At 44.0% G+C, this 20,994-nt stretch overlaps 1 protein-coding gene across 1 annotated transcript in view; it reads left to right on the forward strand.

Annotated features, from left to right (window-relative positions):
• The window catches only part of LOC125718016 (protein sidekick-1-like), a 284,877-nt gene that overhangs the window by 256,207 nt on the left and 7,676 nt on the right, over nucleotides 1-20,994 (forward strand). The window contains exons 27-38 of the mRNA XM_048991479.1: nucleotides 1,458-1,647; nucleotides 4,624-4,722; nucleotides 7,035-7,229; nucleotides 8,015-8,216; nucleotides 12,288-12,391; nucleotides 13,065-13,135; nucleotides 13,864-14,002; nucleotides 14,859-14,915; nucleotides 15,479-15,580; nucleotides 18,329-18,444; nucleotides 18,710-18,896; nucleotides 20,717-20,854. Coding sequence (XP_048847436.1) covers nucleotides 1,458-1,647; nucleotides 4,624-4,722; nucleotides 7,035-7,229; nucleotides 8,015-8,216; nucleotides 12,288-12,391; nucleotides 13,065-13,135; nucleotides 13,864-14,002; nucleotides 14,859-14,915; nucleotides 15,479-15,580; nucleotides 18,329-18,444; nucleotides 18,710-18,896; nucleotides 20,717-20,854 — 1,600 coding nt within the window. The remainder of the gene's footprint in view (nucleotides 1-1,457; nucleotides 1,648-4,623; nucleotides 4,723-7,034; nucleotides 7,230-8,014; nucleotides 8,217-12,287; nucleotides 12,392-13,064; nucleotides 13,136-13,863; nucleotides 14,003-14,858; nucleotides 14,916-15,478; nucleotides 15,581-18,328; nucleotides 18,445-18,709; nucleotides 18,897-20,716; nucleotides 20,855-20,994) is intronic.

Consider the following 20,994-nt stretch of genomic DNA (forward strand, 5'->3'; position numbering starts at 1 on the left):
CTCCTCCAGCTTCATGTCGACAGTAATTAAGGCCGACAACAGGATTTATTACTGACCACCTCGAGAGCCTCCGCCTATGCAGGACCCGGGGGCGTCTGCTCTACTTGGTCCCGTCGGCTTAACATGGATTCCATGTTTGGGCCTCAATATGCATCTTACTGTTGGCCAATCAAAGCGCTGTTCCTTTCAGTTTTGCTGGGAGTAATTGCTTACCAGCCTGGATATTATTCATATGGATGATATTGTAACTTATAAGGTCTCATTTTCACGCTTGAGTCATTTCCGCCCGAGTGAATGTACAGGGACGGGACAGCGGTGCTGGGGGACCCGAATGCAGCTGGAGTGTAATCTTTACCTAAGATTAAGCATGTCTGATTCATTACTGACACCCCCCCCCACCCAATTCCCAAACTGAATGCAGGACAGTCACATTCCCTAAGACGGGCCACCGGTGGTGATGGGGGCTGTAAATTCCGGCCAGGAAACGGCAGGCAGTTGGTAGTTTAGAATCAGCCTGTTAATTGAGCTGTTCTGGGGGACTGTGTGCAGGGCTGTAGGAGAATCGTCAAAATTTAGACTGATGTGGTTTTGAGGAGATGTCTGTGCGGGTTTAAGTGCTTGGGTCTGTGTGTTAGCATTAGTGCTTTTCTATTTTTGAGACTCCCTGGCAGCATCCTTGGACATGACAGTGTGTCTGTGGGAACATGTGTGTGTAGGAGCGTAGTAGCGAATTTCTAGCTAACTGGTGGGGAATGATGTTTGGTACAGAATTTTGGTATGGAAGTAGAATGTGCAATAAATAAACAGATTTAGAGGCCAGAGTTACTACTTCTTTTAAATAACCCAGTCTTAGGCTGGGGCCACACTCTTCAGCTACAGAAATAATATGAAATTGCTTACAGGTTTTGCTGCGTTTTGAGATGTGGATGCGTGCAGGACTTTGTTACATGTTCACATCTGCTCTTTCTCGACGTGTGTGTGTGGGTTTCATTACATTTTGGGATGTACGTGTGTACAAATTCTGTAACCTTTTGAGATGTGTGTGTCTGCAAGTTCTGATCCATTCTGAGATACTCTATGTGTGCATGAGTTTTGTTACATTTTGAGTTGTGTCTATAGGTTCTGTTACAGTGTGTGTGTGTGTGTGTGTGTTTGTGTGTATTATTTTATATTACATAATATAAACAAAAATACCAGAAGTCACATATTTTGTTTGGTTACTTATGGTTAAGGTTAGGGCTGGGTGGGGGTTAAGGTCATCATGCTGGGAATGGAGTTTTCCCCATAGAAATGAATGGAGAGTCCCCACAAAGATATAATTACAAACCTCCGTGTGTGTGTGCGTGTGTGTGTGCGTGTGTGTGTGCGTGCGTGTGTGAGCATTACATTTTGACATGTGCTTTTCCTGGGCGTGTGTGTGTACGGGTTTAGCTATTTCCACATGCCTTCCACTGCAGGTGCTGTACAGGGAAAAAGAATCGCACTCCGAGCACCAGGTGCATGTGGTGAAGGGGAGCTTGATGCAGTCAACGCTACTGCGAGGCCTGCGCAAATACATCCAGTACCAAATCCAGGTGCTGGCCTTCACCCGCATCGGCGATGGAGAGCCCAGCCGCCCCCCGGTGGTGGAGCGTTCCAAAGACGATGGTGCGTAAGCCCTCCTTGTGCCGATTGTTCACTGGCCAACAGCCCCCTTTTGGCTTTTCTGCGTGACATCTGATTGGTCCGTACCTCAGACCCAGGAACAGTGACTTTCACTCGGTGGGAGTGGTGAGTGCTGCATTCTCAGCAGCATTTCACCCCTCTATGGAACTCTTCCTTTATTTTTGGAATTTGCACATTGTTGTACAAATAAGAGACAATAGGACAGTAAAATGTCTTAAATTAAACTCCGCTGCACATATCAGGTCCTAATATGAGTCAAACTCCCTCTTCTTTCCTAATATGAATCACACATTTTGTTCTGTCTACAGCAGAATTGCAGTCATACTTTGAGCTGCTGCCCTTTTACTGTATATTTCCTGTCATTTGACCGAATGGGAATCGGCAGAAATAATATCTGCCAGTTAAGACATACAGCCACTTCTCTTGGCAAAAGCCAAACAGAAAGCTTAGATTGCAAAAAAGCCCAACTTGCAGAACTCTATATAGGTTAAGTTGCCTTCTCTGTCTCCCTTCACAACAGCAATGACCATTTTGACCTGAATATTAGACAGCCCTTAGTAAAAGACACCCCCATGTTTACAGCAACTATTTTTATGGAAAGAAAAAAGTTTTGGAATACTAAATCTTATCTTCAAAAAGAAAAATCACCACTTCACTGTTTAAAAGCAACCACAGCAACCACATTACAATAAGTGTATTAAACAGCATAAATTCTAATAAACAAATTTGTTATTTTTTTGTAGGGCAGGGGGGAAGACAGTCAGTATAAAAAATTCTGACACATTTTAGTTAATGGTTAGTCTGCCAATATAATATTTTAAGGTTTAATTTAACGTGCATTAATCTATAAACATGTAATTTGCTGTAATTAGATTAAAACTATATGTCAATACATGCATTAACCTGAGCCTGCTTTTGCACCTTTCTCACCGATTAATCAGGGCCAAGTAAATTATTAAAAATAATTTACGTCATCTGCTGTGATATGTATATAATGATATTGAAATTCTAGTCCTCGAATGGAATGGACTCCTTTGTTTTAGATGTAATATTTTGGGAGGAAAAACACTTACATTCAGGATAAAATGGTAATGAAATATGTTACTAATATGTTGGGGACCAGTTCAACGCTGCCATCGCAGATATGTTCTCATTAAGACAATAACTTAAAAAGTGTTTTACAGATCTTTGTCAAACTGTGCAGATACACTGTATGTGTGACAATCTGGAAGCAATCAAATTTTGAGGCAGATCACTGTAACATCGTCACATAGTGATGGTGATCCCAGTAGTGCGATAATTCTAAAATATTTTACAGATCTTTTTAAATCCTTTAATGCTTCAGGTTACATATTATGAAGATAGACTGTCTACTCTACATTCTAATTATCAGCAAATTAGGCATCATGGCTCCCTTAATTGGCTTTAATTGCTTTAATTAGCTCAGTGTTCTCTGTGGAACAGATGTCTTATTTTAATTCAGGAAGGCTTTTGTTACAATCACAAAGGTCCTTTTGTCTCTCCAGAGTATACAGTTTGGCTGTGGTCAGGGATCCAGGGTGCTTGTATACTGTTTATTTTGTAACTGTGCTGAAGTTAAGCCCATAGATTTTGTAGCTGGATGCGAAGTGATTGATCGTGATAGCCGCTGCTCAGAGTGCTGAGGTGAGCATATTAATGGGCTGCCGAAATCAGTCAGCAGGGACATGATCAGGAATGCAGCTCACTGACAACCGAGGAGTGGATTGTCTGATAACCACATACAAACAAACAGAGGACTCCTAACAGATTATCAATGGAGGCCTACACTGCAGCCCAGGGGATTGACAGGAAACAGGATTACCCGTACCATGGAGCAAGCATGTTGGTATGACCTGATGTGGGGGTTTCCCGGAGTAGTCATTCCACCATTCCACGGGAGTAATAAAAGTCCCTGTGGAGGAAGGCATTACCTAAATACATAAAAGAGACAAATAAAAAGCCTGGTAGGACTCCTCCCCCCCGGTTCACTGATACTCCTGGTACCATCTGTGCGTCAGGGGCACAGCTTAGAGGGTAGTAGGAGATCACAGTTCCATCTCTGAGCTGGTTGTCTTGAGCATGTGTTTTAATTTGTATTTAACACTATCTAGATGGGGGGCAGTGGGTGTTACTGTATTGGTCCTCCTGTCATTCAGTGGAGGCTGGGGAGTACTGGAACAGAGACGTTCAACTGATAGGTGCAGCTTAAATAAGCACTTATTGAGTTACCAAATGGATAAATTAGCCCCCCTCCCATCCAAGAATACAAAGCACATGAGCCACTCGTTGGGTACAAATGTTCTTTGCTGGGGGGAGCTGTTGCTGAGGTCAGTGTGGAGCACAGTGGTCAGAGGCAGCCAGCAGGAATCCGATCCCTTCAGACAGATCAGAGTTATGACAGGAGCAGAAATGGACCACTATCCTGCCAGCACCGTAGTGCCAAAACTCAGATCCATAGTCTTTTTTTTAAAAAAAAGAAACTGAACTTTCTGTCAGCATAAATGAAAAATGTTTGGATCTGTGGATGACAGGGTTGGGACCATTCCGGAATGCATTCATCAATTCCAGTACAAATCAGGAAATAGAACTGGAGTTGGATTTAAAATCTCACTGAAATTTCAATTCAATTCCAAATCTATTCCCCATAGTTTTTTTATGGTCTTAACTTCAGTTCCATTTCCTGGTTTGGAATGGAATTGACGAATGGATTCTGAAATGGCCCTAGCCCCGGTGAATGACATGATTTACCGCAACGGGATTAGTGAAAATGCTGTATATGGATGACAATTCTAGATGTGAGATTATCATAGAGGGAAAAGTAGCCTTGACTTCTGTGATGTAAAAATGCTGCCGTCGCATGACTTTCCACATTGTTTTACTGTAAAGGCCCACGTTTGACATCTGTGGTAATCACCCTCCTCCCCCCTGACCCTCCAGTCCCTGGATCTCCTGTCAGACTGGTGTTCCCTGATGTGCAGCTGACAGAAGTGAGGGCGACATGGCAGCCCCCAGCAGAGCCCAATGGCATCATCTTGGGTAAGGTCCTCCTCTTAGGCCCTAAGCCCACAGTGAGTGTTTCAGTGCGGTTCAGTGTAACAGTCCCTGTCTGTCCCTGTCTGTTGATACCCCAGGTATAACAAACTAACTAGCTAATGCTATTAGCACCACGCTACTGGCAATCAACAGAGCCTGATTTCATTGAGGGTCAGACTGAGTAAGGACACTGAGTGCATGAGAGAAGCAGAAGCCATGGTTAGATAGAAAAGCTGATTTCACCTTGATCCATGTGATTAAATATGAATGAACTGAATGGCCTGCAGAGGGTAGCATTAGAACCAGTATCATTGTACCAGTGGATTAGTGTGGGTGTGGTGGTGACCCTGAATGAGGTGAGACATGCTCCCTGTCATCCAGGGGAAAGGCACTGTGCTTAGTTATTGTAGTGTAACTCTATATCGGTTATGATGATGTAATAGGGGCAATTTAAAAGCATGTCTGGCAAAATTAGATCAGTGCACAGAAGGTCAGCTGAGACACGGTGCTATATGGTTCTGGGTTTCGACAATGTCTACTTCCCTCTGGAAGCAGTAATGCATAGAGAGGAAGGACTGGTGACTAAGGGGCCACGGGAAGGGGGCGTCCAGTGTCCATGTGCATCCCGGGGATGTGGCCCACAAACCAAGAGACCTGCTATTGACCCCCGTCACAGTGCAACAGCTAAAATGATCTGAAACAGATCTCACCCAATATAATGAGAGAAATTGGACTCATATGAATTTTCCCTCGTAAAAGAAGAGCCCCCTGATGGATAATGGTACAGTCCGGGTTCTGGCTGTGTATAAAGATGCACGGGCAGTGAACCCCTTCTGCAGTCAAGCCGGGACATGCAGTCTCTGGCCACAACAGACTTGCACGGTCCAGAGAGCTCCGGGGAAGGGTCATGCTCCCATCTTCACTCTCGCTCTCACCCGTCTCTGAAATGTGACACTGCACACACACACATTCTGAACTGGACGCTAATGTCTGTGGAAAATGGGAAGGGAATTTCTCCCACTTGCAGCGTAATCCCATAGTAATCAATGCCCAGGCCAGCGTGCTGTAGCATCCATTTACCAGCCTAATGAGCGCAGTGGCGATGTTGCGAGGGCAGAAGACATGGGGGGAAGGTGTTGGACCTTTTGTGTGAGGCCAAAGTAAGCATTGAAAAATGTATTTCGCTGTGGATGAATCACCCGTGTCACAAATTTAATGTGGCATCCAGTGTGATTTGCTGCCGCTTCCAGTCACTTATCCATGGGGAATTATGTGGGGATACGAAGCTTATTCCAGGTTGCACAGGGCACACGGATAGGATATATCCTGGATGGGATACCAGTGGTCATAGGGCACAGGGCTGAGGTACAACCTGGATGGGATACCAGTCCATCATTGGGCACATTCATACAAGTCACACACTTAAAGCAATTTAGAGATGCCAATTAGCCTAATTATAATTATAGAGTAAGGTTCACAGGCCTTCATGTTGATGGACTAGTACCCATGTTATGGAGCCATTCACATACAGTACTAGCTGAGGGACAAAGGTCACATGGAATCAGCCACATCAACAGAAGCCATAAGAGCTCAGGCAGCAGGCTAACACACTCCCTTGATAGCTAGCAGGCCTGAGCCCGTGGGTGTTAGACCCATGAGCTGCGAGCAGCCAGCAGGGTCAGACTGAACAGCCGGCGAGTTTGGGAAATAATTCCTGTGGGGGTGTATGAGCAATGATCTAACCAAGTACGGCATGGCACTGGGTGTCGGGCAGAGAAATACATTCAAGGTAATATGGCTGGTAAGAACACATCAGGGGTCGCAGCCCAGCAGTAATGGCAAAGTGATCCTGCTGTTGTTCAGAAAATGAGCTAGCAGAGTATCCAAAGGCAGGGGGTTTCCCAGCCCCTTGTTGGTGAACCTCCATTTAGCTGTTAATTTCGTGTCAAGCTTTAGTAAGAAGTCACAGCTACTGGTTTAAAAATGTCTCAGAGGTTTCTTCAGAGGACTGAAGAGTTCGGTTGAGCACACGGGCAGCTGTTTGTGATGGAACTTGTGCAAAGACAGGCCAGCCAGCCATTCAGTGAGCAGAGAGCTGAAGACAAATGACCTCCTGATAAAGACAGATGCTGCAGCAAGGGTTTCGCTTTAATGGGTCAGTACTAGGCCATTGGAAAACCCCAGTATTACCACAAGAAGTAAAAGCCGCAAACAGAAAGTCTGCTAGAAATGACCTTACATGCTGTGATTTTTGAAGGTCTCACCTGACTTTGTAACTTTTTTTCAGAATTTTCATTTATTCTCTCATTTCCCAGGGTATCAGGTCGCCTACCAGCTGGAGGCTGCCAACCGCAGTATCTTCACCACGGTGGAGGTGGAGTCCAGTGCCAGGGAGTTTACAGCGGCAGGGCTGATCCCTGAGTCGGCCTACGTGTTTCACGTCTCTGCCCGGACTCAGCAGGGCTGGGGGCCACCCGAGCGGGCGGTCGTCATCACCACAGAGCGTCGAGGTGGGCGGTTACCGAGTGCCTGGATCTCAACAGCTCCTTTGCATTGCAAAAGCCAACAGTACAGATCCAATTATGTCCATAATCCACTGTGCATTGATATATTTTCTTTTAATCACTTCATCTTAGACGACTGACACTTAAGCTCAAATAAAAACCCGTTTAGCGTTTTTGAAATCTGGAAAATATGATTTCAAAAGCTGAGAAATAGACATGGGAGAAAGAAGAATATTCTGGACGTGAAATTTTTCAGCAAGAACACAATTAATGAGGGGCGAGAGATGCTTCATCTAGCCAGTCACTGATCTGAATGACAAAGACCATGGCACCAGGAAGGCTTGCCAAGTGGAGAGAGCTGCTCATGAATCAGGCCTTGGCAGGAAACAGTAGAGAAATCCTGCACCTGACCCTCATCTCTGATCTCATTCCTTAGCTCCTGCTATACTGTATATGTCTCTCCCTTAATGAACATGTCCCTGACATACGTGTCTATACCATGTGAACATGAGAATATCTTACATCAGGGTTCCCCAAAATCCAGTCCTGGAAGGCCATCTGCACAGTTTGCAGAAACCCCTGCCTCCTAATTGGGTGGTGAGCTCAGTAAGATGTGTTTGAGCAGGGAAATCTGCAAAATGTGTTGATACTTGCCCTCCAAGACTGGAATTGGGAAACGCTGCCATACACTGTTAATCACTGCCTGGTTTATACCAATGGGCATCAGTAAGGTTGGACCAAACAAAGATTGACAGTGCCCACTTAATGCCCCCCCACCACCACCACCTCAGAGCGGCCCCAGCCACCCCGGAGGCTAAGCGTGCCCCAGTCAGAGGTGCAGTCCCGCCGACTCCTGATCAGGTGGGCTCCAGGTGCGGATGGCTCCTCGCCTGTTCGCTACTTCACCCTGCAGATCCGGGAGCTGGAGATCGGAGACTATATCACGCACTCGTCTGCCATCAGCCACAACTGCACCTCCTGGGAGGTGGAGCGGTGAGTCCCTGCCGCCCTGACACCGTAAACCCTGCTTTTCACACTCAGCATGGTTTGTTCAGCCACATCGTCCATTTCCTCCCTCATTCACTAATCCATTATCATCACTGTCATGGTTAGGATGCAGGATGTAAGGCCCTATCTTACACTACAATGCAGCGACAGGAGCGACACTAGCATGAGCCCGATGCAGGTCTCATTTTCCCATCCTGCACGTGTGTCATTTAAATAGCAAATGTACCTTTGCCCATCTAAACACCTGCATGTGTTGCTCTTAAAATGAGTTGGAGCCAGGCGCATTGCTGCCGCATCGCTATCTTTAGGCAGCAGAAAAAGATTGTGCTTTTACCAACGAAAGACTGCTCTAAAGTATTTCACTGTTATTTAAGGGGCACATTATCAAGATAATAACAGATTAAGATTAAAATGTGAAACATTAATGTGTACATCAACATATTTTAAGAAATATATGTCATTATAGTTAGTCATAATAGTTACTTTCTTGTAGTTTATTATTATTATAAATACTCAGAATTAGCTAATCACAGTAATGACGAATGAAACTGCCTACCTACTACATTGGGACCCCGAATTCCAGAAACAGTTCATAAGTTTCAACCTGTGCACCAAGCGAATAACGGATGCAAGTGTGTAAGTGCCACACAATTGGTTAAGATATTTTTAAACAAATACATTTTTATCGTTATGGGTTATATACTGTACAGGTAAACGATACAATATTTTTCGTAGTAAAATGTGTAATAGTAGCGTGTGTGTTTTCATTGTTCCTTCATCCTTTGAGGGGTATAAAAACATGATTTTCATCACTCTATCATCCCTTAATATGTTATATTTTTTCATTGCTGTATCATCCTTTGAGAATTATGCTAACACTTCTGGATCCCTTTCGTTCGACAGAGTATGTTGCTGTACAGCCCTGTATAATAATGTGAAATTTACTTTGTTACTTTTCTATTATTGTATCTACTGTTGGTAATGTCTCACTGCGCGTAATTTATCATTTAAACTTCACCATATGTATGTACATGAGAATTATGTTATATATGGAGTATGCAGATTGTTCATGTTATATGCAGTTTCAGCTATAGTATCTGCAGTAGGCTTTATTATTATTATTATTATTATTATTATTATTATTATTATTATTATTATTATTATTATTTATAAAGCTCAGGGAGCCTTGGTGAAATCCTGCCGGTTGCTGTAGATTGTCTGTTGTGTGCTTTCAAGGGGGGAGAATATGGGATAACATAGGGAGAAGAGGGGAGAACGTGGGATAGCATGGGGTGAATAGTAGAGAGCATGATATAAAAGGGACAAAACAGGCAGAATGTGAAGCACACAGGGACAATGGGGAGAACACAGATAATACACTGAAACACAGGGTAAATAGATGAGAACCATGCTACATAAATTCAACCAGCTTCTTTCTCTCTTTCTGCCCTCTGAAGAGGTTTATTAAGCTCCCCGTGATTTGGAAAGCGGACAACAATGTAGAAAACAATTGGGACTCTAGCCACTTTATGTTACTGTGATTACTCTGACGGCAGTAAATTGGCATTTTTATACATGAAGGGAGCTATTTTGTCCCAGTCATGATTACTCCCCTATTTTTATATAATACTTTCTAATTCTCATATTTTCTTTACAATCCCCCTTCTCAAAATCAATCAGGGAATCAATATCTCAGGCAGCCCGGGCTACGCATGGTAGACGTTGATGGTAAACGGGAAGACACTGCCCCCAGTGGCAGAGTTTGGGAAAACTATGACAGTGTGACCAAGTCATTTTTATTGTGTGATCTGCCATCATCCAGAAAGAATTTTATTTATTTTAACATATACTAATTTATTCCTTTAATTGGAACTACTCGTGGAGCCATCAAGCAAGAGTCTGGCTCTCAGACCTAAAAATAAAATACAAAGAATACAAAGAATTTCTTTTGAACGTTATTTGTGCTTTAGGTCCGTTGGTTGAGTCATGGCAAGCGGTCTTCTCTCTTGTAAGGTAGAAACGTTTCACTGCTCATCCAAGCAGCTTCTTGAGTCTGAGGAAGGTTGTAAGTGTCCACATATTTATCCTCCCGGGTGGTTTCACTTCTCACCTACCCTGAGTAGGCTCGTTGAGTGATGTAACTGTCACACCTTTAGCAGTCCCTCCCACCCCCACAGAGTGGGCCGTTAAGAGTGGTCCACCTGCTGGAGGTGTGAGTGGGGTCTGATTTTCTTGGGAATGGTTTTTCTGGCAAAGGATGAAAGGGCAGCAAGATAAATTGGAGACAGGTTGTGATCAAGTGATAATCCAGTTTTTACTGAACTACAGTAGTAAAGAATTACTGCGTGACCCATTGCTTACGTCTGACTGCTCAAGTTCTGGTATTCCGTGCCTCCGACCCCTGTGGCATTAGAATGAGAATGCGCGGCTACTAGACTTGATTGGATCAGTGACAATTACACAATTAAACTTGATTACTCGATTTGTAAAAAGCATTGATTAACATTTTCCTTCTAAATTTACTCGGACCTCACTGTGGATAAGGGTCCTAATATGAGTGAAACCTCAGTTGTGTGGGAGTACTTCACTTTAAAAGTGAATGAAAATGAGAGTCATATGTCAGTACTGCAAAGCAGAGCTTAAATATCACAACAGCATGGCTGCAATGCAACTGCAAGTTTGACAGACTCGCCCAGTAATGCAAGGTTAGCTTTAGATATGTGCCATTTAGCCTCTTGGAGTAGCCTAGCCTGTCTTTGTCATCAGTTTGACTTAAATAATTTTCTTAATTTATTACAATTCCTGTATCTTGCTTAAAACAAAGATCAGCCCTGTCACTTTCCTCATTATCTCACATAATGCAGTACTTGATAGCCATATAATATTATCTTTATGTGAACATATTGTGTGCTTTTAATAGGTCTGAATGATTTTGGAAAAAGTTCACAATGCGAAGTTTAACTACAGCCAAATAGAACTGTTATCTACCAATAGAGTCAGTCAAATAAGTTTGTGTTGAGTTGTGCCTCCAGACATAAAATAGTGCTCACCAATCATAGGCTTGCTGAATATCGTCTCTGTGGAACCCAAAATATTTCCATACAATGGAATTCAAGTGTCTTTTGGTAACCTGTTCTTTTCTCATCCTGAGTCCAGTGCTTTTCTGCTCCTTAGTCAATTTAGTTGAATTTCTCACAGAAATGCCACACTGTCTACAAGTGAGTCAAACACCAAGGATAGGAAAGATTATGATTAACTCAGAGACAACATTTGATCAAATTACTAATGTGGCATCATTACAGAATGTTTTGTTAAATGGTGTATAACAACGCCTGCGATGCGCTGGCCCCCCATCCTGGGTTGTCCCCCGCCTCGTGCCCATAGCTTCTGGGATAGGCGCCGGACCCCCCGCGACCCAGAAGGATAAAGCGGTTTGGAAAATGGACAAATGGATGGGTGTGTAACAACGCATTGTGTAATAACACAGCATCATGTGATGAAAATGTGTTACTTTTTGTCGGGGTATCACATAAGGTTATTACTCAATTCACCGCTACAGGCCACTCGCCAGGTTTAGTGCTTACTGATTACACAAATCCTGAGTACATAAAGAGGGCAAACACCATATGGTGGGACATTATGGAAGAGACATGAGATGCTCTTCTGTTAGAACCTAGTCCTTCAGATACCTCCTCAACTAAGCTGTTTGTTACAGCTGTGATCCATCCTTTGGATTATGATTTTGTGCTTGTCTCAGTTTTGATTACTGACTATTTTCCGTATTTAATGGCTACAAGTTTTGGACATTGATTTGGCTTTTGGTGAAATAAAACCACATGGTTTGCTTGGTGACTGCGCCTTTAGCTGGTTGGCAACAAATTCTCAGCGTTAGCCTGCCCCTGGCTGTCTTTCTGTTTGCTTGCTTGTTTTTTTAATGGAAAAATGGATATTTCTGTAGGGTGGTGCAACACTGCACAGTAGGGTTGCTCAGGAGTTGCCCAGGCAGCGCCTGGGTAAAACGTGGAAATAGAATTTCCACTTTCTGCCTTCCTACAGACTGAAACCCTTCACGTCCTACAAGCTCCGGATGATGTCAACCAATGACGTGGGCGACAGCGCTTATAGCAAAGAGACGGATGCGGTCACGACGCTGCAGGACGGTGAGTTTCGGCACTACCCAAAAACACCGGACCCAAAGACGTGCAAGATGCTTTGTAGGGTCAAGATCATAAGCCATGTGCCCAGCCCAGTGAATATCCTGTAATAAAGTCAATTTCCAGTGATTTCAAAGCCTGAGTTGAGTTTAATAGACGCAATTGCATTATATTTCTGGATATTAAGTGTTCAAATTCTTTCCCTCTCAATGTAATGCTTACAAAAACTTTCCAATGAGTCAAATGATAAGACTGTAAGATCTGATAATATACTAACCATGGTACTGTAATTTTCTGGCTTGAATTAGGACGCCTTATTAGGGTTAGAGTACATGCCAGATTTTATCAGGTTCTTAAAATGCTGGCTGTCCCAGTGTTCTTATTTTTCTGCTATTGTCAACATGGGCCTTTGTCAGATGCAACTCTCTCCCCAGCTGTTGGGGAGATGGAATTTGACCCGTCACAAGTAAATAATGTGTCCCTGCGGTGGAATAGTGTCTGTACGGCGATAAGGCCTTATCAGCCCTCTTCACTGAGGAATTCCTGAGGAACTACTGATTCATGATATTCTGTCTTTATTTATATGCTTTGGGTTAAGACGTCTTTCTGTGGAGAGTGCTACTGAGCATGTCCTGGTATGATTTCTTTCATTTATCCCACAAACTTGACTGTGTTTCAGTTCCTGATGAGCCCCCACTGATTTTGGCCATTAAGCCGTCTACGACAACATCTGTGCTGGTGCAGTGGCAGGTATGACCTAGTGCCCCCCACCCCCATACTGAACTGCTAGCGTCCAAACTTCTTAAAAGCCCAGAGCTGACTTTGCCTGCCGCATGGACTTTCTCACTCTAATTGTTCATGACTACATTGTCATTCTTGACGTGATTTGGAGTTATAGGGCTTTGCTCTCCAGTGATCTGGGTTTGAAAAATTAACCCCTCTGACATTTTCATAATTAAATGGCAAACACATGCACACAAAACCAGCCCGGTTTTCCCTTGTCCGATTAGCATTCGTCTGGCATGTCTTGCATCTTCTTGGCCTCATGTTCAAACTGAAATCTATTAGCCTAGTTAAGGATTTTGCTAGCTTTAGTTAATTATGTGTACTCCCAGATGGGATGTTAATTACCTTTAGAACCCTTTATCTGCTGACCCGTGGAGAAGCATTAGGTCGCCACCCCTAAGCTTGACGGTCTTATCATCACATTGATGAGCCTATGAGAGTTAATTGCTTTCGGGATGCTTTTTGCTAATTATCTACTGACACAGTGTCATACACTCCAATCATTTGCCATTTATCTTTAATTACTGTAGGAGGGCAAGGCATGTTTTTCATTATTGCTAACAGACAAGCCCTTTCTGTTGGTGATTTAAGGAAGATTATTTTCATTCTTATTTTTGACATTTTATCTTTGTGAAGGCCTGTAAGAGCTGGGAGGTGACTATGGCCTTGTTCTTCACTGTACCTCCATTTAGCCCCCCAGTGATGAGAGCGTGAATGGGGTTCTGCTGGGCTACCACCTGTACTACCGTGAGCTGCAGTATGACAGCTCTCCCCCAGAGCCGAAGGCCATAATGGCAGCAGAGAACTTGTCTTCGCGGGCCGAGATGACAGGTGGGGCTCCACCGTGCGCCAACACGATTGGCTCCCTTACGGGACCCAGAGTGACATCGCCTGACTTCTGCCTACATCTGTCTCTTTGGCCAGCAGGGGAACTATTTTGCAGTAGCCCTTTGACCATAAGTTGTCTTTTTTATGACTATGGTTTGGGCAATGTGTGAAAATCACAGGTTTGGTAAAAATCAGGCTTTTCAACTGAAAGACACTGGGCTGGAGAAAAGTGCAAAGTCTTTACCCTGTTTATCTTTTTTCCTTTTAATTCATGGTAAAATCTGCGTCACGAGCTATGGCCATTGCTGCAATGTCTTCAGGGCATTTTTTGCAGAGGTACCTGCTCATTTTTCTAACTGATGGTTCAGGTTTCGGTTAAGGTGGAGAGAACTTGCATCACGTCTCGAGGTGTCAGCGCTGGGCATGACCTACTTCTGGTCTGTGTGAATTAAGTCAGATTTGTCAAATTGGACTTTGTGTTCACACCATTTAAATGCACATATCCTAGGCACTCGGGCAAGGGGGCGTATTCAGTCTTTCCATTGGAGTGGATGGGAGTGAAATGTCCTTATGAGAGATTATGTATGTCTTCTATGTAATAGAGAGCCCTTCTTTAAAAATGCTGGTGTCAGCAAGATGTGTTATGGGGCAGAGGGAGAAACTGGCATTTATGTGTTTCTGCTGGGGCCTTCTACTCGTGGCTGGTACCTTCTCCATGAGTTAGGCAGTACAATGAAGCTCAATCATGAGTTTGCATCGGGTAAAGACTCTAGTGACAACCAAGCAATGGTGAGCCTTGTTCAGAATTTGCCTCCTGACCTGAAAGTCATTCTTTACTCTTGTTGTTTGTCTCAAACAGCCAGAGGCACCTTCAAGACCATGAGCAGCCCACTGTTAACAGAATTTGAGCTAACCCGTAAGTTCCTCATATCCGATGACCTGTTTCCAGGAGCCACACTTTGAAGTCGGAGCGGAAAGCTCAAATCTCCTCTGGTGATAGTCCAAATCCAGTGCTCGCTCCGCGCAACGTTCACGAGTACTTCCTTTAACCTCTCTATTATGTCTGTCATATGAGGAGTAAGACAGCCTGCAGACTATTGGAGGAGTGCATCAGTGGCAGTCTGAGGAGGAATTGCTGTAATGATACTGTTTACACATAGTAAAAGATGGTCACAGGCAGTACAGAATTTAAAATTTAATACAGAATCAGCTTATACTGTTTTATTGTGTGTTCTACAATTCAGAAGATTTCCTGTGAGGTTACTTTGCACCACTAACACATACCTGGTGGAAGAACTCTATTCATAAAGCTCAGTCTGTTATGGACCGCATGAGTACCTGCAGTGAACCTTAAGCACATATTTTACCATATTGTAGTTTTCATTAATGTTACCGCTCTCTGGAACATCCTGGGCTTGGTGCCTCTTCGGCGGTCTCTCGCTGCATATATCTCTGTTGTCTTCCACCTGTCTTCTTCAGAGCTGAATAAGTACAAGCGCTATGAGATCGTGATGACGGCCTACAACATCGTTGGAGAGAGCCCCCCCAGCAGTCCCGTGGAGGTCTTTGTGGGAGAGGCCGGTAAGGCTATAGTGGGGGAGGGATCTGTGAAATCACACAGCTGGTCTGTTTCCCTGGATGATGGAAAGCCTTCTGTTTGGGTGTCACACGTACAGTATCTGTTTCCATAGCAGAATAATATTCGAGTCAGTTATCCAGATTCTGTTTGCAAATCGTCTTTTTTCAAATGAATCTCGTAAGGATGTCATCCCAGGACCCCCCCCCCCCCAAAAAAAAAAAAATAAGAGCCCAGGAATCCACCCATGAAAGAAAACAATCTGTGCCAATCAGCGCCCATCATCTTCACTAGTAGGTTTTTAGAAGGTGGTTTGACCTTCCTGGACTTTCTGGTCCAGCTCTGGCACCCCCAGAAGGGAGAGGACTGCCAACTAGCAGCCATCTGCTTTGGACGGTGAGGAGGCCAGTGACAGCCAGCAGAAAGACACACTCACATGGGGACGGCTGTGGAGCCGGGCTCTGGCGGGTGGGTAGGGGGCTAATGAGGGCGGTATTGGAATGGGCACACTAAAATGGGGGGGGAGAGGGGGGGCTTAGAAACAGCTGCAGGGGAGAGAGAGGCAGGGAGAGCCTTTCAATGTAAGGAGAAAGAGGAAAATCAGTGGATGATTCGGGGGGGCACAGGAGGCGGGCAGGTGGCTGGTGGGCGGAGCTGACTGGCCCTCGTCAGCTAGGTAAACAGACTATTCTAGAAGTTTGTTGGGAGTGATTAAAGAAATGAACTCATCAATGATTATGAAGGATTCATTTTTTGTCTGATGGAGTCATGAAGCTTCTCTGTGCTGCGCTTGGGAAAGCATGCCAAGTGTCTGTATGTATGAGTCTTTGTGCGACCTGTTGGGCTGGACGCACGTAATCGATCAGATGATTCACTAGAGTGTTCTGTGCCATTAACGACCTTTCTGGCCTTTTTATAATATCGTGAGCCATCAGAAGACGAGAACCGAGAGTGATTACCTCCTTTTTAAATTCCCAAAATGAGAATGTGAGTCGTGGCTTGGATCCATTTGCGGCAGCTGTTAGCGTTCTGCTGGAGGAAGCCCATTTTGCCGCAGGCCGCACTCAGGCTGCACTTACCACCGGAGCGAGTCCATTAGACGCGCAGAGCAGTGGTGGCGGGAATGCAGATCCAAGCTCAGGACAGCCATCACAGGTTGGGGGTTCGTCATATGGCACAGGGCAGGGGACACCCTTAAGTAAAATTACATATACCACACCAAAATGTTACTCAAATGCAAGTAAAAATCATTCTGTGAAATGAATCTCAAGTAAAAGTAAAAGCTACCTGGTTTAAAATTAAGTACTTAAGTATCTAAAGTAAAAAGCAGTAAACAATCAAATCTATTGATCTTACAATAAGCAACATATTCTTTAAAATATATGCAAGACAGGTTCCAGTACAGAACTGTAAGGTTAACTAAGTCACAGGAGAATAAGTGGGTATTACCTATTTATTTGCGAAAAATGCTATTTGTAAGTCACTTGGTCACAGTTGGAGGCCAATGAAGTGATAGTCAGCATGTTAGGCTAATAATAGGTCTGTGCGATATGACGTTATTCTCAGTAATCGACGATATCAGACTCGTAACCTGGTTTCAGTATCTGACAGTGACTGATCAGTGATTATCGCCTCTGTCGGGGAAGTAGGTTTAGGCTACACACAAAACAAGATAAAAAGATTTATGATTTTGCTTTCGGTTCAGCCTTCTAGCATATGTTTCTGAACATGTGTTAAACACGTGTTTCACATTGTAAACATGTGTTTAGCAGGTGATACAAAAACACATTGCTACTATTTTTTTAACTCCTCAGATGTTATGGGAAGGTATAACAAGACATCAGCACCACCGTCAACAACCGACAGATTACGTTCAGACAAATTCCTCTTTGAGCCCAGTGACTGCCCATGCAGATACTCCTCGCTTGGGCATTTCGCTCTAGCATCAGCTTAGATCTCACTCGAGTGTAACTCGTTATACTTATTTGTTTCCTCTCAGCTGCGGGCAGACATTTGAGCCTGTAGTATTTCGTGCTTTTTGGCAGATAGTCATCTCCCCAAAATCCATCCGCAGCAGTTAGTTAAACTGATTCAGGCGCGGATTCAGGTAATGGCTCAGACAAGTCGGATTCAACCTTCCCTGTGTACCAGGGGAACTTTGCATATGTTAATCTCCATAATTACTGTTTGCGTCGTTTAATTCGCATGTTACGGGAATTACCTAATTGCAACCTTCTGCATTTGTCTGGCACATGACAATGTAGGTTTTTTTCTGCACTGTGTACTGCTGTTCTGAACAACCTGGAGCATCAGGTCCCCCTTGCATGTCACCTGTTAACTGTTCATTTCCTGCGTAAACAGGATATTCCCAATTCTGATATTTTATCCAAATCAGTTTTCTGTTTTTTTTAGCCACACTAAACAAGCTCCTACAGATTAAACTGGGAGTCAGCGGGTAATGTTTGTACACTGTGTCATCATCTTGTACAGCGTGGCCTCTTGAATTTTAATGTGCTTCTTAGACATACGGTCAGCACCATTCATAAGTACGGCATTGACACTGCCTGAAGCAACTGGGAGTTCAGTGTGTAGGACAAGGCCTTGGAAGCTGATTGGTGCTGGTTCCCAGGAAAGGCCCTCGGTGTTTAGCCTTAGCTGCACCATGTGTCACCATCCTACTTTGTAAAGTTATACAAAATGTGTCGCCCCAGCTGAGCCATAACGTTGAAGCTGCTGCTGTTGTCGTCTTGCAGCTCCTTCCGTGCCCCCCCAGAATGTCCAAGTCAGTGCACTGTCGTCAACACAGCTAGAGGTCGCGTGGGAGCCCCCGCCGCTGGAAACACAGAACGGAATCATCCAGGGCTACAAGGTAGCCTCCCTTCATCTCCTTGCCTTTAAAATATTCTGTTCTTCCTGCTTTTTCTACCTAGTGAAGTTTGAACAAGTAAATCTGGCCACCTTGATTACTGGCATGACCTTCGAATGTGCATACATACCTCTGCATCCAAGCATGACTGGGCTTCTGTAGGATCAGAATCCAGAGGGTACAATGCCGTGATATTTTCCTCCTACTGTGTATTACATGTGGCACATTTGTGTAATCACTGGGGCTCCGGCACGGCCTTCTCTCCCAGATCCACTACTGGGAGAAGGAGAACCAGAACAAGACCGCGAAGGTGAAGGTCCTTTTTCTCCCGGAGACGATGGTCAGGCTGAAGAACCTCACCAGCTACACATCCTACTTGATGCGACTCTTGGCCTTCAATGCAGCGGGGGACGGCCCCCTGTGTGAGGCACGTGAGGGGCTCACTCTGCAGGCAGGTGAGGAAACACCTCGATCGCATTCCCGTTCTTCAAATATAAGCTGGAGAAGAATGTTGATGTAAACCAGGAGGACATTGCCTCACATCCCAAAACAGCGCCCTACTTTTGTGCTCTTAATCTACCATTCCTCAGCAGAACATCCTGCCATGTTTACGTGCACGTTAACATGGAGTGTTTGCCAGTTTGAAGAAGCCCTTCTGCTCTGTATACTGCATTAGGGTTCATGGGCCGGTAACAGGATTAGGAGATGATTATATGACCGTGGGGCTGCAGCTAAATCCCAGTGACAAACACCAGCAGCTAATGGGTTTTATGCTGAAGTAAGCTGGGAATGAGCACTTCTCTATCTTGGCATTTAATAGTAACGAATGGAACGCCCATCTAATCATGTGCAACATGTCTGAATAACATACCTCCCGCGCATAGTTCCCTGCCCAGTCTGGGTAGAGGTTGTCCATGTTTCAATTCTGTATTTGGTGGCCCTTCGTTGCAGCTAGGGGGCGCATTTGGGTACCACCTCAGGCAAGATGCTAAGTAAGATCCTGGACAGATATTACTGGGGAATAAAGCAGCGTAAAAAGGAAAAGAGCTGTCCGATTTTCAGAGTCCTGGCTGTCATCTGGGAGAAGCCTTCATCAGCCTGATTACCCTGAACCCTAAAGGAACAGCGATATGTTTGATATTCCTGTCGCCGTGGATTTTAATATATTCACAGGACCTCCTCAGTTCTCTGAGACACATCAAAAATAAAAAAAAAGCTGTAACCTTGCTATCGTGTTCGGGTCGGCACGGACCCGTTTGTAAGTTTACAGTGCATAAAAGCATTGTGTACTGCATCAAGGCTTTTTGACTTTGTCAGGAACCTCCGTTTAAACAAAATAAATAGTAATAAAATAAAAACTTCACTAAATTATAAATGCTCTGGTCAAGATTATAACCGCTCTGGTGCTTGGGTCGGCATTTGTACATTTGTAAGTTTAAAATGCAAAAGAAGCACCACAAAAATTGCTGTACTGCATCAAGGATTTTTGACTTTGTCAGGAACCCCTATTTAAACAAAATAAATAAAAACTTTTTTTTTTTTTCGTTAGGCAAGGCAATGCCATACATGTAAGGCAAGAAAAGACCAATTCAGTTTATTTATATAATTCTCTTGGTTTATTTTACGTTTATTTTTTGTATTGAAAATGAGAGATATACTGTGACAATAAAGGTCCACAAAGCCTCACCAAAAATATTAAAACCAATCATTTCATGGATAAGGAAGCTTAACAAGGTAACCAGAAGGTAAGAAACAAATTGGATGACAAATAATTGTTTTGAGGGTATTTTATGGCTGATTTAAGACACGGGTCGGCACTGACCCGTTTAACATAAGAGTTAGGAACAGAAAGCTAACACAGGATTAAAGGCTAATGTAGCTAATGCCATGGCTAACCATTCACAAGTGCATGGTCCTATATCTATTGCAATGTAATTACTACAATCCAGCAAACATTTTGCTACGTATATGGAACTTATATACTGTATTATCTTTTTGTTTGGAACATTAAAAATGAAAGACATCTCAGAACAGCAGGTGAGGTGGATCTTAATGGAAAATTACAATGAATGACAGTCTCTGTGGTGAATTTAAAGTCCTAATTATGAAATCATTAGTAATGAATGTCAGACCACATGTTTTTACTGCACTCCTGAATAACATCCATGAATAACAGCAAGTTTCAAAGGTTATTATGGTTGCATATTATACAAGCTGTTTCCGGTGAGCGTCCGACGACGCAAACGGTTTAATTGCAGCCCCTTTCCTCTTTCAGCTCCTAGTGCTCCAAGTTTCATTGTCTTCTCTGAGGTCACCACCACAACACTTAATGTGTCTTGGGGTCTGCCCCTGTCACCCAACGGCATAGTGGAGGGATACCGGGTGGTGTATGAGCCCTCCACCCCGATCCACGGTAACTATCTGCTTCATTCTCATGGAATGCATCGGGTTCGATGCACGCTTATCAAGTTGAAGGTGCTTGATTGAAATGCTTGTGATACACTGCAGCACTGCAAAAACACACATCTGTACTGGAAACGGTCGGGTGCCAGT

The sequence above is a fragment of the Brienomyrus brachyistius genome, chromosome 22 (genome assembly GCF_023856365.1).
Source record: "Brienomyrus brachyistius isolate T26 chromosome 22, BBRACH_0.4, whole genome shotgun sequence".
Taxonomy (NCBI): domain Eukaryota; kingdom Metazoa; phylum Chordata; class Actinopteri; order Osteoglossiformes; family Mormyridae; genus Brienomyrus; species Brienomyrus brachyistius.